The sequence below is a fragment of the Pelecanus crispus genome, chromosome 4 (genome assembly GCF_030463565.1).
Source record: "Pelecanus crispus isolate bPelCri1 chromosome 4, bPelCri1.pri, whole genome shotgun sequence".
Lineage (NCBI taxonomy): Eukaryota > Metazoa > Chordata > Aves > Pelecaniformes > Pelecanidae > Pelecanus > Pelecanus crispus.
Genome location: NC_134646.1, coordinates 38,142,941 through 38,158,259, shown reverse-complemented (window position 1 = coordinate 38,158,259; position 15,319 = coordinate 38,142,941). Strand labels below are relative to the sequence as shown.

Below are 15,319 nucleotides of genomic sequence, written 5' to 3'. Positions count from 1 at the left end.
GGTGTTGGCACTAGATATATCCACAGTGTAATGCCACAGCTGCTGCTTCCAAGAAGCAGTGGGAGTACAGGGGCTGCCCATGCTGTGACGGGGGGAATGGGAAAAGGGGCTGAAGCATTTCCCTGGCTGCAGCTCAGGTACCATGCACCCACCCTGCCATTTAGTCTGCAGGGAAGGTGCTTAGCTCCTCTTCCAGCTCATAATGTGGAGGAAGAACAGTTTGTTTCTCATTTCAGTTTGTAATTTCAGCCCCCAAAATATGACTAGCAATACTGAATAACTAACCAACAGGTTGGATGAAGTGGAAATGTGTCAGCTGCTGTGCCATGGTATGTGAAAGTGTAGAGTCATCACGCTCCTCTCTTGGGCAGGGTGTACAGCTTTCTCCTACTGCTAGATGTATGCTCCTAGCAGCTGGATATCAGAGAGGAGGCAGTAAGTGCTTGGTAAATAAATGTAAATAAGGTGTCACATATCTGTGTCCTTTAAGGGTTAGAAGTGTTAATTTCAATAGTGTGTGAATTGTCAACTTGGATGGCACCTGTATGTTTTTTCAGCACTGTCTGTAAATAATGTCCATTGTGAAATCTGCCAGTGAAGGCACTGGGTTGAAGCAGTTCAGGTGTAGGAGACCAAAGGCTGATAGTTAATATCAGCCCTGCAGTGTCGTGTCTTTTTTTCCACCTCTAGCATATTGGTGATTAAGGATAGATAAATGCAGACAGAGCTGTGAGTATCTTTTTAAATGTAGTTAAATGGTATCTAATATGGGCAGATCAGATAGTGTGTGTTTGTAACCTTAAACTTTCAAGACATTCTCCTTGATTGTCCTTACTGCTGTGATTTTTCTCCTTTCTTCTGGAAAGCTGGAAGGATTTCTGTAACTCATTTTTCCTTCTGCTGTGTATTGTATTAATATGTCCCTCCCTTGACTTAGTTTAGGTGCAAATACATTAACAGTAATAATTCTCTTAATCAAATTTCAGTAGTGTTGTCAGCTATTTAGGAAAGCTATTCAAAGGCAAAGAAAGGAAGTCATGGATGTTAAAAACTGTAGGCTCTGTTTCTTCTCTCACACTGGTGTTTCTCCATCAACTCCAGTGCAGATTGTCCTGTTTTTGACTGCAGCAGATGAGAACAGGCAGGCAGTGTTTGACTCTGAATAGCAGTTTTCGTATGACTAGGAGTGCTGTAGTTTTCCAGGTGCGCCAACTGTCCCTACCCTACTAGAAGACTGCTTGTTGATTGGAAAAACACAGAATGATTGAATGAAACGTAGAAAGAAATGAAAAAAAAAAAGAGCACAATAGTACAAGCCCTTCAAGTATAATGTAGGATTAAACTCATTACAGTTAATAATGTAAGTGCGATGGAGATGACATTATACTTTCCTCAGGAGGGTGTTGAAACTAGAAGAAATATGAAATAAATTATTTTATAACCATAATAGGTAAGAATGTGGAGTCACATTTCTTGTTCAGCTCAGGTGGACAACTTTGAAAGCCTGTACAGTTTTAGTCTATTTCCTAGAGCAAGACAGGAAGGCTAATATCCTGGTACTATATACAAATGGTAGGTCTGATAAGGAACTGAATAGAATTGGCATTCAGAAAAACTTGGAGGGAAGAAAACTCTTTAACCTTCCCTTCTGGAAATTCTGCATGACTTTATAAAACCAAGCAGTGTCATTTCAGAGACTGGCTACAGTGTGGGAACAGTCTAAAAGGCCTGAGATTTGCTGTGGGAATGTCCACCAAATTGGCTCTTCTGTTGAAGACAGCTAGGAGATGGCTACCCTGTGAACCCTGATGGGACTTAGGCACCTAAAACCTCAGTAATATTAATATTTAGAACGTGGGCATGCCAAGAAGTGGATTTTTTTCTCTGAATGTTTATACTATTCAGTGTCGTACTGTATAGAGATACTTGCATTGCCTCCGAGTGAGGTTAAGGGGAGAACCAGAGCTGCCAGAGCATCCCAGTGCTGTGCCTGACATCCTGGTGAGAAATAAACTAACTACCTTGGGAAGAGCAGAAGACAAACGCATGGATTCCACAGTCTAAGTTAATGCTCTCTTGCACTGTGTTGATATGTCAGCTTGTTTGGAGGCATGCCCTGAGTACCTAGAAATATTGCTGGGGTCACTTTGAGTGGCTGGAAGGCTTAGGCACAAAGCAGCATCTGGACAAGGATTCTGAAGATTCAAATTTTAAATTTGGATCTTTTGTGCTAATGAAGAAGCAGTTACTGCATTAAAAATAGTAATTTCATCCATAACCCTTTTCCTGGGGAGGGGGGAGAAGAAAGAGACAAATCTGTAGACCTGAATGTGAGGAGAGTGGCTATGTTTTACTAAGACTTCCATTCTGCTTTTAAGGACTGAATTCATTGCTTCGGTATGAAATCATACCAGGAACTGGTTATGAAAAATTTAAGATGACCTCAGACAGTGGAGAACTTGTAACAACTGCATCACTGGACAGGGAAACCCAGGACGTTTTTAGTATTAAAGGTAACAGTGTGAAATATCTATGAGTGCCTGTAAAATGGGAAGTGAGAATGGGTCTGGTGTTACTATCAGCGTTACTTTTTTTCATGCTGTCTGAATTAGATGGAACTGGGAAGATTTTCAGGTACAGAAGAGCATGTGCTTTTTGCATAGCACAAATAACTCTCCTATTCTGCTATTATTAAGGAGCATCTGTTGTTGCACCCACAGCCATTGTATAAAATTGGCTTTCTTTTTATTAATCTTAGTTTTGGTTCGAGATAGTGGAACCCCGTCGCTGTCAAGCACAGTGACAGTTATATGCACGGTGCTGGACGAAAATGATCACTCTCCCATGTTTCTTCTTCCTGCCTCTGAGATCCGTATTCCAGAGAACCAACAGCCTTCTGTCATTTATGTTATCCGGGCTGTAGATATGGATGCTGGCAATAACAGAGCTCTAAGATACAAAATAATTGGTAAGTTACACTCATCATTTTTGTTAGTATAAATAAGGAAGTATACAAACGGCAGTATCCAAGTTTTAGACCAGTCTTGATTTTACCAGGCCTCCCTAGCTCCCATCTTGTCCACTGCTTCTTTCATGTGGAAAAAAAAATATCTTTCACCCCTTTGTCATCAGTAGTAAGCACTTTTCAGGCATACTTTCAGTCTGCTTTCTGGATTTGAAATAGTACAGAAAAGAAAAAGGAAAAACTACCAAATGCTGGAAGGAGGCATTAATCATGAAGGCATAATTTTATCCTTTTTGTTATAGTTGTGGAAGCTATGAATGTAAATATACCCTTGCAAATAAGTACAAGAATTAATCTAATTCTATTTATTTATTTCATGAGAGCTTCTTTCACCCAGCAATTAGTAATGTCATACTTGGTTTTCATATTGCCAAACTGTCCCTGTGTCCACTATGCCAATGTAAGCTCCACAGCTGTTCAAAGTGTCCTGTAATATCTTTGCACAAGTACAACTTTGCCATGCTTACTTTGGTTTGTGGCTCTCAGTAAAAGCTCAAATGTAGGCAGATAGCTACTGTAGTAACAGCCAACACATTTTTCTTTGAAGAAACAGTTGTGTATTCCTTTATGTTTTCTTGGTTTTAATTTCATGATCTTTTATGATCTTTAATTTAATTGCCTTTGGTCTTTGTACATGTTATAAAGCATGTATACCATTCACTGTTACTAAAAACGCTGACTTATTCTGTCGACTGCTTCGTATTTACCTCCCCCCCTCCCCCCCCCGGCCCCGCCCTATGTCCCCCAAATCAAGACCTTGCACAACTATTCACTTCCAAGAGACAGGTTTGTAGAAGAGAACAAGGAGCAAGTAATTACAATTGTCAGCAATGTTTTATAGGTTTCTGGAATTTGTAACTAAGGTTGGGAAGAGGTCACTATGCAGCAGCATAGTTACAGGAGATTTTATAAGGTGTGCTGCTTTGGGAAAAAAGACATGCATCTGGCAAAAGAGCCACTCTGTAAATTGATACGACATTCTGTATTTACTGTCATTGCCACCCACTGATTTAAATGAAATGCAGGTTTTAATTCGTATAAGAGGAATAAAATACGTGAAAGGTACACGAGCGCACCAGCTGTATGAGCAATTGGATCATGCTATTGCAATTAACGTTGCGGTATTCACAAGGGATTCTTTTTTCAAAAGCAATTGTTTGTGCTCATTGTATTTTTTTATGTGTTTGAAAGGTGGAAATGTTGGAGAGTACTTCACACTAAATAACACTTCAGGAAAACTGCTGGTCACTCGTAGCTTAGACAGAGAAGACGTCAGCAATTTCACTCTTGTAATTGAGTGCCGTGACCTAGGCAGTCCCTCGAGAAGCTCCACTGCACAGCTCTATCTAACGGTCTTGGATGAAAATGACCACAACCCATTGTTTGCAAAGACCCAGTATCAAATCTCTGTGAGAGAAGACCTAGAGGAAGGCTCAGCCATCCTGGACCTCTTTGCTTCTGATGAAGATGATGGCCTGAATGGCAAAGTTATGTACTCCCTCATTGACGATACCTTTGGAGCGTTCGCTGTCGACAGTGTAACAGGGTCTATAGTTACTACAAAGGCACTGGACCGGGAGACCAAATCCCAGTACATATTTAGGGCTGTGGCAAGTGACTGTAGCACCCATTTGCCAAGAAGCACCACTGTTAGTGTTGTGGTGCACGTTGATGATGTCAATGACAATGATCCCATTTTTTTGCAGAATCCTATCAGGGCCTTTGTGCCTTGTGAAACCCCCGTGAATGAGACGGTAGCCACTGTGAGAGCAGAGGACATGGATCTGGGATCAAATGGAGCTGTTGTTTTTAGTTTGATGATAGCGGAAACTGTATTTCAGATCAATGCGAAGACAGGTGACATCGTTCTTCGGGAGCCATTGGCTTCCAAGGACTTCAGTACCCAGCTGCTAGTGACAGCTTCAGATCAAGGTACCTCACCTCGAACAGCCACAGCTATGGTCATTATCTTTACAGAAGAACAAGAGGAGGAGATTTCATTCAGCCATAGCCTGTATGAAGCAAGCATGCCTGAGAACAGTGTAGCAGGTGGGCATCAAATCCCAATTTGTGTTCTTGCATTTGCCAATCTCCCCTCCTTTTGTAATGGTAATTGTAATGCATAGTATAGGGAAACCTTTTTCCTGTGCAGCAGCAGGGAAAATTTAATTTGGGTAGCAAATACCCATCTGCCCTTTTCCAGTGCACCAGCATGAAAAAGAAGCGCAGTCTGTTAGTTGGAGGCATTGTCCGGCTCTTGAGTTTGCTGCCCATGTACAGCAGTGATGCTCACATTAAGCAGAAAGCTCCCTTGTCAAAGATGGTGTGTTTCTATCCCCCAACCTGGGAAACCCTGAGCATCAGTGGGTTCACTCTTTTAGCAAAATTACTTTAATGATGGGTGGACAGCGTTTACTCGTCGTTTCACTTGTCAGTGCACACAAGCTCAGATGAGATGAGTGGTGTGTGCCAGTTGCAATGTGACATTTTTTTGCTCAAAACCCTTCATGAACTGTGGTGGCTTTCGGAGATATTCTAAAACCTTATTCAAGTTTTGGACTTTCCGGAAGAAGGAGAATGGGGGGTAGGGTGGGGTGAAGAGGAGAGAAATTTGGAGGCTGTGGTACATTGTCACTCAGACAGGCTTCTACAGCGTATCTCTAGATCAAGCCTGCGCTATTGAATACTACCTATAGATGCACCAGCTTCAATCACAAGGTGCTTACGAATTTATTCATTTTTGTTCCATGTAATGATGAGAATTACTGCTCTACTTTTTATCATTCAGAGAATATTAGTAGTTACGCCTCCTGCCAGTTCGATATGGTAAGTACCTTTTCCTGCTTCAGGGGATGGGTTCGTCCTAATGAGGGGCAGAAGGAGTGCCTTTCACATTTTTCTGCTCACAAATCCCACTGTACAATTCACCAGACGTATTTAGAGATCTGACCTGCACTATATTCTTGATTCAAACACTGCCTCGTGAGGTTCATCTTGAAAAAGTAATTTATCCTCTTTATAGTTCAAATTTCCCTCAGTAAAATTAAAGCAATATTCCTTTATATCCTAAGGGTGTTGTGAGACTAGAGAATTCTTACATCTTGAGTAACAGCCTATATACTTGATTAGGAATCAGTAAAAAAAAATGTGTTAAATTTGGAAAACTAATCAATATTCTTGGATAATTACAAACAGAATAGAGAATGAAGGGTGAAGATGTCTGTTGCAGTAATTACGGCTGTGCTTACTCAGCCATTCCTTCCTCTGTGCCTGTTTGGGTCTACAAACCAAATTTTCAGCAGTATAATTTAAGATAAAGGTAATGCTGTGAGTATTACTGATGTTTCAATTAACAGATGGAAAATAGGCAATAAGGTGAAAAAAATTTTAAGTGACTTTTTTTTTTTTTTTACCATAGATTAAATACTTTGGTTTCAGGCCATTTTTAAAAAGTTGTGAAGAGTGATCAAACCACCAAACTAGAGCATCCTTCTAGCTTTCACTGTCTGTCAAAAAACGTGGGATTTTGGAAAAAGTGGAAGGCTTCCAACAGGAAAGAATGGAGTGTGCAGTAGCCTGGTGGTTAAAACACTCTCCTGAAATATGAAAGGTGTAGATTCAGGTCTTGACAGACAGAGGAGCATTTCCCTTTCACTCCCTACTGAGCACTCTTGAGTATGGAACCTATGGGATAAGAAGTTCTTTAAAGTTCTTTAAATTGTTTTAAACCAGTGCTTCATTTATTGCTACTATTAAAAATGGAAAAAAAAAAATCCCTAAACACATTTGTCCTGATATTTTAAAAATGCTTTTTATTCCATGAATTTGACCGGGATTTACAAGTAGTTTTGGACACTCTAAAATTGAATTATTCTGTGAATGTGAGTCACAGATACCCCCAAGCCTCCAAACCCTGTTTTACGAGCATCAGCACTGTACAGTAATTAATTGTGTGTCACTTCGCAAAGGAGAGTCTGCCCTAGGGGAATTGCTGCTTCCAGAAGATACAGTTTGGAAGTCACAGCAATGTGTGTTAATCTCTTGTTTTCTGTCTCTTCATTGACCTACCCATTGAGAGTCAATTGTGGTGATGTATGGGGGCCCTTAATCCTAGGTGTCCAGAAAGCAGAGACCAGGGTGTTTCCAGAGGTGAGGCCTGGGCTCTCAATCTTGTCTCTCCCTTTCTGCAGCAGGCTTGTATTTTCAGAAAGTGTCATGAGAACCTGTTTGTCAGTCTTCCCAGGGGAGTAAGGTCAAGGCCCTGGGGTTTCAGTCTTTCCAGGAGAGATGGGCTTAACCCGCATTAATCCTGCATTAAAATTTCTTTCTAGTTAAGAGAAAATAATAAGAGGGAAGACAGGTTTTGTTAGGAAACAAGTATCAGTTTAAAGAAAGAAAATAAAATCCAGAGCTTTATGGCAATAGACAAGCTAATATGATCCTAAATTTTCCTAAATGTAGATACATTCATGGGTCAGGCTAGACCATTCAGCCTGAAATTATGGAAATGCCCCACGGAACTGCAGTAACAGAATGCCATAGTCAGATTGTTGTCCCATCCAATCTATAGAAAATATACATAAGATTCAATTTAAGTTGTTTTGATTAAAGGAAATTTAGCAAAGCTTCAGGGTAAACAGGAGGGTTTCATCCCAAAATTTTAGTTTGTATATTTAATAAAAGTCTGTTTGCTAAGATGATCAAATTTTTTTAAGAGTGTGAGAGATTTTACCAAATACTAATACTGTTTTGGCTCTGTTTGTAGTATTTTCTTATTTATATAAGCATAAGTAAATATCAAATATTTTACATTTCAGTGGGAAAAAAAGCATGATTATAATTAAAACGCTCATAGAAGTTAGCTTACGGGATATATGTGATCCTGGGACCCCTACAAGTATGAATGGTACCAGTGTATTCAGTCCAGGGGAGATTTACATTACATACTGATTATTTGTAGAACTGGTATTAATAATTCCTCCTAATTTTATTTCTACCTTAAGTAATAGAGTGGGAAAACTCTAAGTTTATTTTTAAAAGAATAAAAAAATTTGAATAGTATAAACGATGAAAGCCAAAGCCAAGGGTCCTTAGTTTTAATTTAATCTAAACTTGTCAGTTGGGTGAGTGCCTCAGGAATTGGTCCTTGTGGTCAGGTTTTCTTTAAGTGTTTGACCTCCAAGTTTAATGACCTTCAGAAAACCCCATTCTTCTACTTCTTGTTTAATATTAAATATTTAATGTCTTTAAATATTATAAACTGCATTACAACAGGCACTTAGAAGCCAGTCAATAAATAATCAAGTCACTGTGGTCTCCAGAGGGTAAGAAACCTTTATTATTCACCAGGCTTCCACTTGAACGGTTGTTTGCATAGCACTTCACTGGAGACAGATTCACCAGTAAAACTTGTTGACTCCTCTTTTTTTTTTTTTTTTCCCCCTAATAGATATAAAACATGTTGCCTCTTATTCTGTAAGTCATCTCTTTATGTTCAGTTAGCTTTTTCTTTCATTAGCAATTAGGAGGTCTGAAGAAATAATGGTAAGGATGAACTGGGGTTAGATGACAAAGGAGAGAAGAAGAGACTACTATAATGAGTACAGAAGAGAGAAGAAAAACAATGATATAGATATGATATAGATTATACAGTAGCTTGTTTCTGGTGTATATGTTATGTCCAAACACAGAGTACAACAAAAATTTTGATTTGGCCAGGTAGGCAAATACTGTCCATGCTGCCATAATTTAGTTTCAAGTCAGTAGGCATAATGTAAATGTTGATATGTTGGCTGTTTAAAGCGCTTGAGATACTTCCAAATACAATCAGATTGTCTGACTGAACTGAAAAAAACCCCTAAATATAAACATTTCAAATCACTCTTCACTTCCTTTAATATTCTTAACTAATCCATAGGTTGATTGCATAGTGTTTCAAGCCAATCTGACTGTTTTTTGAGATGATCCTGTTGTCCCTCCTTCCTTGCACTATCTTCAGTGCTGATCTCATCCTTGTGCCATTTCAGTGTGCTTTGCAACCATGAAGCTACCTTTGTCTTAATTTTCTCCAGTTTGTGTTACATGTTATGACCTCTGCTTGAAGCAGTATGTGAATCACTTATACTTGAAATTGCGAGCTCCAGTGGATGGGTTCTGGTTTTTGCTGTTTACCTGTATAGGGCCTGTTTGTGTCACAAAAGACCTCAGAGTTTGGTCATAATTTTTTGACAATGAACTGTAAAAATTCGCTGTTTGAAGGAGTAATTTTCTGTGAAAGGTATCAGAAACAGAAGAAATTTGTTCTCTGCCAAAAAAGTTGTAAACAATTTTGAAAACAATTCATGAAAATATGAAAAATACGAAACTTAAAGGATTAGGATTTGAGAGCAACAGTTTATTAACCTAACCCCTGAAAAACAGGGATTCAAGTAGAAATGCTGTTGTTTCCTTTATTTCTGGTAGTTTTTCTTCTTAAACAGGCAAGCAAACAAACAAAAAGACTGCTGACAACATTAGAAGATAAGTAGTGACGTTCTTTGGACCTTGAATTTTTTTCCTTATCATTAACTCTGCTCGGAGGATGCTATGAATGATTGCCCTTGCAGGCTTCGGTAGTAAATCAAAGTTGCCCAGCAATGAAAATTCAACCTACAAACCCCTGTTTTAGTTCCTAAAAAAAACCGAGTGCAGCATTCATATCGGTCTTTACCTATTGGTTGGTTGGCTCTTATTTCCAGAACTTTTCAAGTAAATATCTTATAAATATATTGACTAGTACAGAAAATTACATCTGTCAAAATGGGCATAGTTTTGCTTTTGGCAGTCAGATTTTAGGAGCAAATGACAAACCACTTTAAAATTTCTTGGTTTTAAAAATTAATAAGTAACAATGCTAAAATAAAATAGGTAGCAGATAGTTTTAAGGGCAATGTTTCCTCTCATTTTTACACTGAAGATAAAGTCCTTTCCTCTGACATTCAGGACACTGAGTGTGAACAGCATGCCCTTTGAAATATAATAAAATAGCTAGTTGTCTGTAATGCTGTTTGGAAGAGTTCAGGTTGCACAGTAACCTCATTCCATCACAGTTGCATGGAATCAGTTACAATTAAATAATTAAAATCCATTAAAATCAATTGCTGTATATACTAAACAATTTCATAACTCACTTGAAAAGAATAATTATTTGGAAATCTTGATAATGCTTTTTAAACTTGCTACATTTTTGTTAAATGTGATGATTCTGACCAGAATAATGTATTCAGTTCTACATTTTTCCTCTAATCCCATTTCAGACAGGATTTTTTATTTCATGTCTCTTGTATTCTATATTAAATCATTGCTCTTGTCATTGAATTTGGATTCCGCTTGAAATGTCACATAGCTATGCATGTAGTTTCATCTTTTAATTCTCTCTGTCAGAAGATGGCTAATTAAAATTTTTAAGAATATTTCATTTAAAATGTTGCTCAAAAATCCAAATTGAATTCAGATAAATGATGGAAAAATAATCTCTTTATGGTGACCCAGGGGTAACATGCATTCCTATGGTGCACAAAAAAAGGACTGTTTTCCTTAAAAGAATTCCTGAAAAGGTCAGATTTAAATGACCAGAGACAGCATAACCTGAAAAAAAGGAATACATACAACTTCAGGTAAAGGATAATTCCAGTGGTACATGGGAGTTTGCAATTAGGAAAAGTTAAAACTCATCATTTTATTTGGGCGGGTGATGAAGCTGTGATCAGATGAGTAATTTACTGGGCAAGGAGGGATAGACAGTGCCTTGCCTATGAAGTTGTAATGCAGTGAAAGTCACGGAGGAGTTGTCTACTATTTTAATTCATGAATAAGCACCTAGCCTGGTACACAGGTGTTTGGCTGTGCATATGCTATTAATCACGGTAATATAAAATTAGAATCAAACCTTCTAAAGTGGACATGACGAAAATATCTTATTGATTCCGTAGGTACCTCACTTCTAACTGTAGAAGCTTATGAACACAAATTTACGGGAGAAAACATAAAATACAGCATCTTCAGTGACAAGGAAAGCATATTCTCCATAAACCCCATTACAGGTACATTTTTATAAATATATGTTTTTTTCAAGTGGCTGTGTGTAGCTTAAAGAGTGTGGTCTCTAAAATATGGCAAGTTCCTACCACAAGAACAAGGGGCAGTATCTTAGAGTATTACTGTCCTGTTACAATGAATAAATCATTAGTAAAATCAGGGGTATGGAGAGAGACCTGCACTATTGTAAACTTGATGTGGAAAGAAATTGAACACCATTATACCTGTTTAAAATGCTCAGTTCTGATTAACTAATAATCACCAGGTGCTGGGAGTTGATAAACTACTGCTTTGTGATCCAAGCTGAGACTCCGTCTTATTTCTCACCATAAAGTTGCCCAAAAACTCAATAAATATAATCCTTCAAAATACTCCTAATGTAGGAAGCATTAGACCCTTGTTGAGTTTAATGCTCTTTGTTTCAGGCAAACCTTGACAAGTCTGAAAGTCGTGTTTGCTTATTTTTTTTGGCAATTGTATTTGCATTCTGCAGCAGGTCTTTCACTTGCTCTTCAGTCAGGAACTTCTGATGGCAGGAGAGCAGTGCATTCCCCGTGTGCATTCACGTGCTCTCATCTAAGGCGCATAAGAGAGCATAGCTGCTCTGGTTGTCTATCAGCTCCTAAACATCTGCAACAAGAGAGTTTGCCTTCTGAATAGCTGGAGTCTTTCTGGGATGGCATAGACAGTGTTAAGCAGTTTTCCTCAGAAATAGTGTAAATAGGTTGTACTCTTAACAAATGGCTTTCTTCCTGAGTTCCTGGAGGCTTTAATCACTAGTTATTCTGATGTCTCCAGGCATCAAGTGGTATAATACTGTAAAGTTCTCATGTTTAATGCTGATGGACAGTTAAAATTATTTTGTTTTGTTTAGATGAGGGGCACTTAAAGTGCATACACTTGATTTCCAAGTCCTTCTTATTTCACTGAAATAAAGCTAGAAACATTAATCTTAAAGAGCATCTTAGAGCCAGACCAGTTTATCCCCAAGACAGTGAATCTTCTCTGATATCACCTCCAAAAAAAAAAAAAAAAAACCCACCCAAATTGTACTTTCCTTTTTCTATCAAGCTAGTCTGAAAAACTCTCTTCACAAACAATAGTGGAATTTCTGTAGCAGTGGATGTCACAAGTCTTCTTTTGAGATATCTGAGCCATTGTGGTTTCTTATGTTTCCTTTCTTCCGTTTCTTAGGAAACATTAATTGAAGTGCAGCCTTTCAGGGCTTTTTAAGAGCAGTTCTCACCTCAGCATTAATTTTGACACCAGTAACTCTCTACCCATTTTTTCTACAGCAGAAGTATTTTGAGCTATATTGATACCCTTTCTGTCTTAGGTATTCTAAACAGCTGAAGGTCTGCTCTACTTTGTGTTTTCAAGCACTGATGTTAATTAACCCCATTTTGGAGAAGACTTTCTTCCATTCTGGGGGGTTTTATTATTTTGTAGAATAGTATAGAAGTATAGTAATAGTATATAGAAGTATAGTAGGAAGTGACCCAAAGGCATGAACTAGTCTATCCTCTGACACAGCAAGGGAATATGACAGATTCTGTGCCTAAATCTGACAGAAGTTTGTCTGTCATGTTCTTAAAAACCTCCAGTGATAGCAATTCTGCAAACCCTCTCAATAGTCTGTACAAGTCTTGGCAGTTGAAAAGTTTTTATTCATATTTATCTGAATGTGTGTTGAAACAATTGAAACTTGTTACTTCTTAACCTAGTAACAACAGACATAAGACAAAGGCAAAAAAGCTATTCTTTGCATATTTGAAGACTGTTACCCTGTTTCTTCTTCGTGTGTACTTCTTTAGAATGAGCAACTCTGGGTTTTTTTTCACTTGTTCCTTCTAGGTGGTATACCTCAAACTTGATTATTTGTTCCACTCTAGTGTAGCGTCTTTCAGTTACTCTGTGTCATCTTGAAGTATATTCCTTCTGCCACTTTCTATTTTGCTTTTTCCGTATACAGAATGTGATCATTTTTAACTGTTGTGCTGAAGAGAGACCACCTGCCAGTTTTGAAATCTTTATGTTCAAGATGCAATTCTTGAACACTGGACAGATCCATAAACAAGGGCCAAGCGTTGCTGCTTATTGTAGAAAATAAAAACTAAAAAGCACTATCTTGGAGAGTCACAGTAGATGGATTCTTATGCTATCACAGGTTTGGGATATAGATATTCATGGCATCATTACTGAAAAATCTGTGCAAAACTGAATTTGCATTCTAATGAAATTAACATACAATTGAACTATGTTTGATGTTCAGATGAAATGAAGAATTTTGATTATATTACTACATTACCTAGAACACCAAAACAATGACCACAGATTTCCAAGGACATTTCAGGTTTAATGTGGAGATGTCCAGTTGTGCTTGTAGTCTCAATAATTTTCACTGATTATTTTTGATAGAATAACAGTTGGGGGGCAGGGGCTCAGTGCATCAGAAAGAGTCAGTCAGATACAGAAACTGATACAGCTGCTGCCCAATTTGGACATAGATGGAGGGCTAGATGGAGCCACTCTCAGATGAGGGAAAAGAGTGTCTTCAGACACAACTGGCTCACTGTCACGTGTCAAGGAGCACACGTCATGCAGCCACTTTCTTCTTCTCTATCCCTCTACAAGTAAATAGGCTTTGTTTTAGGAAATTGACAATGTGGTGGTTGATCAGCAAAGACTTAGCTGGCCAAGATGTGTACAGTAACTAGCTCGTGGGGGGTGATGTTAGGTAGAGGAAGGAAACGGTAGGGAGCTTGCTGGAATTCTGTCGTGTTCAATGAAGGAGACCATATATGTTAGGGACTTCATAACTGCATTTGTGCATGTTTTTCCCTGAATACTTATGTCACATCTCAATATTTTTTTAATTTTTATTTTACTAAACCAGGTGCAATCACAGTAAAAGAGCCAAAGTTTCTTGATTATGAAGTTAAGAATAAAATACATCTTTCAGTTTTGGCTGAAAATGGCTTTAATTCAGCGCTCTGTGGAGTGACAGTTTTGATACAAGATGTGAATGACAATGTACCTAAATTTGAGCAAAGCTATTACAAAGCATCAGTATGGGAAGGCCAAAGTCCTAAAACAGACATCATACAGGTAAGTGGAAATATATCTTCCCAAGCCCAGTGCTGTAGTTAAAAAGAAGTTTGGTTGATTTGTTCATGACTACAATCCTGCTAGGTCTCTTCTGGACCACTGTCTCTTAAAAACTGAGAGTGGGCTTCTTGGTCTTCCCACTACTTTGCTTGAACATCTAAAATATTCAATGACTTTTTTCTAGACCACATTTCAGATCCTTTTTGTTGAGCTGAAAGAGAATTCTTTATCTTCTTAATAGTTGTGCAGCTGGACTTCAATTTTTTTTTTTTTTTTAATTTTCTGTTTCTCTCTTCAAGTAGTTGAAAAATACCATTCAAAGCTGTGGTTCTGGTTACAATATAGGCTGGGTCTTGCATTAATGCATCTACTGAAAGGGCTACAGCAATAAAAAGAATACTTTCAACTCATCAGACTAGTAGAGTCAAATCCAAGTGTTCAATTTAAAATCTGTTGCCTAAAGAGCAGCTTGTCTCAATTTAAATGTGAAAACACTTCTTCCTCTGAATGGATCCATTCTCTGAAAGTGTTTCCAGCTGGCCATGTTAGAGCAAAAGAAGACATCAGTTGGACTAGAAGAATGCATAATTTCCTCACTACATGTTCTTGCATTGCAAGTCAGGTCACAGTGAGGGTCATGTTAGGTACTAAAGATATTCCTCCTCTAGAGAATAAATAAATGGAAAGCTACAAATGCCTCCAGGGCAAAGTGATTAGAAACTGATGGACATTGTACTTAGAGAAACATATGTCCAGGAATGGAGAAAAATCAAAAGGCAGTCAACCCAGATGTGTAGTCAAAATTTTATGACACAATACATTCTATTATGTTTCCTTTATTCAGTCTGACTGGTTGCCTCAGCTATGGTTTGGATCCCATACTCATTATAATGCTTGTTCAGCAACCAGAAAAATACAAAGACTACTCTTCAAAGAGTCAGAGGAGTCTTTGAGAAACCTGTTCACTGCTGTTGATGTTATTTATTCTCTTGGTTTTATAGCTTGCCTCTGCCCTTTTTACATTTTCTGGTCCATATTTTAAAAAGTAATCAATGAACTATTCCATGAAAGCTCTGAAAACTTAATAATTTAATTATTTTATCCTTTGTC

At 38.1% G+C, this 15,319-nt stretch overlaps 1 protein-coding gene across 1 annotated transcript in view; it reads left to right on the top strand.

Annotated features, from left to right (window-relative positions):
* The window catches only part of DCHS2 (dachsous cadherin-related 2), a 122,541-nt gene that overhangs the window by 94,339 nt on the left and 12,883 nt on the right, over positions 1 to 15,319 (top strand). Inside the window, 5 exon segments of the mRNA XM_075709484.1 lie at positions 2,379 to 2,513; positions 2,759 to 2,968; positions 4,217 to 5,074; positions 10,996 to 11,106; positions 13,998 to 14,209. Coding sequence (XP_075565599.1) covers positions 2,379 to 2,513; positions 2,759 to 2,968; positions 4,217 to 5,074; positions 10,996 to 11,106; positions 13,998 to 14,209 — 1,526 coding nt within the window.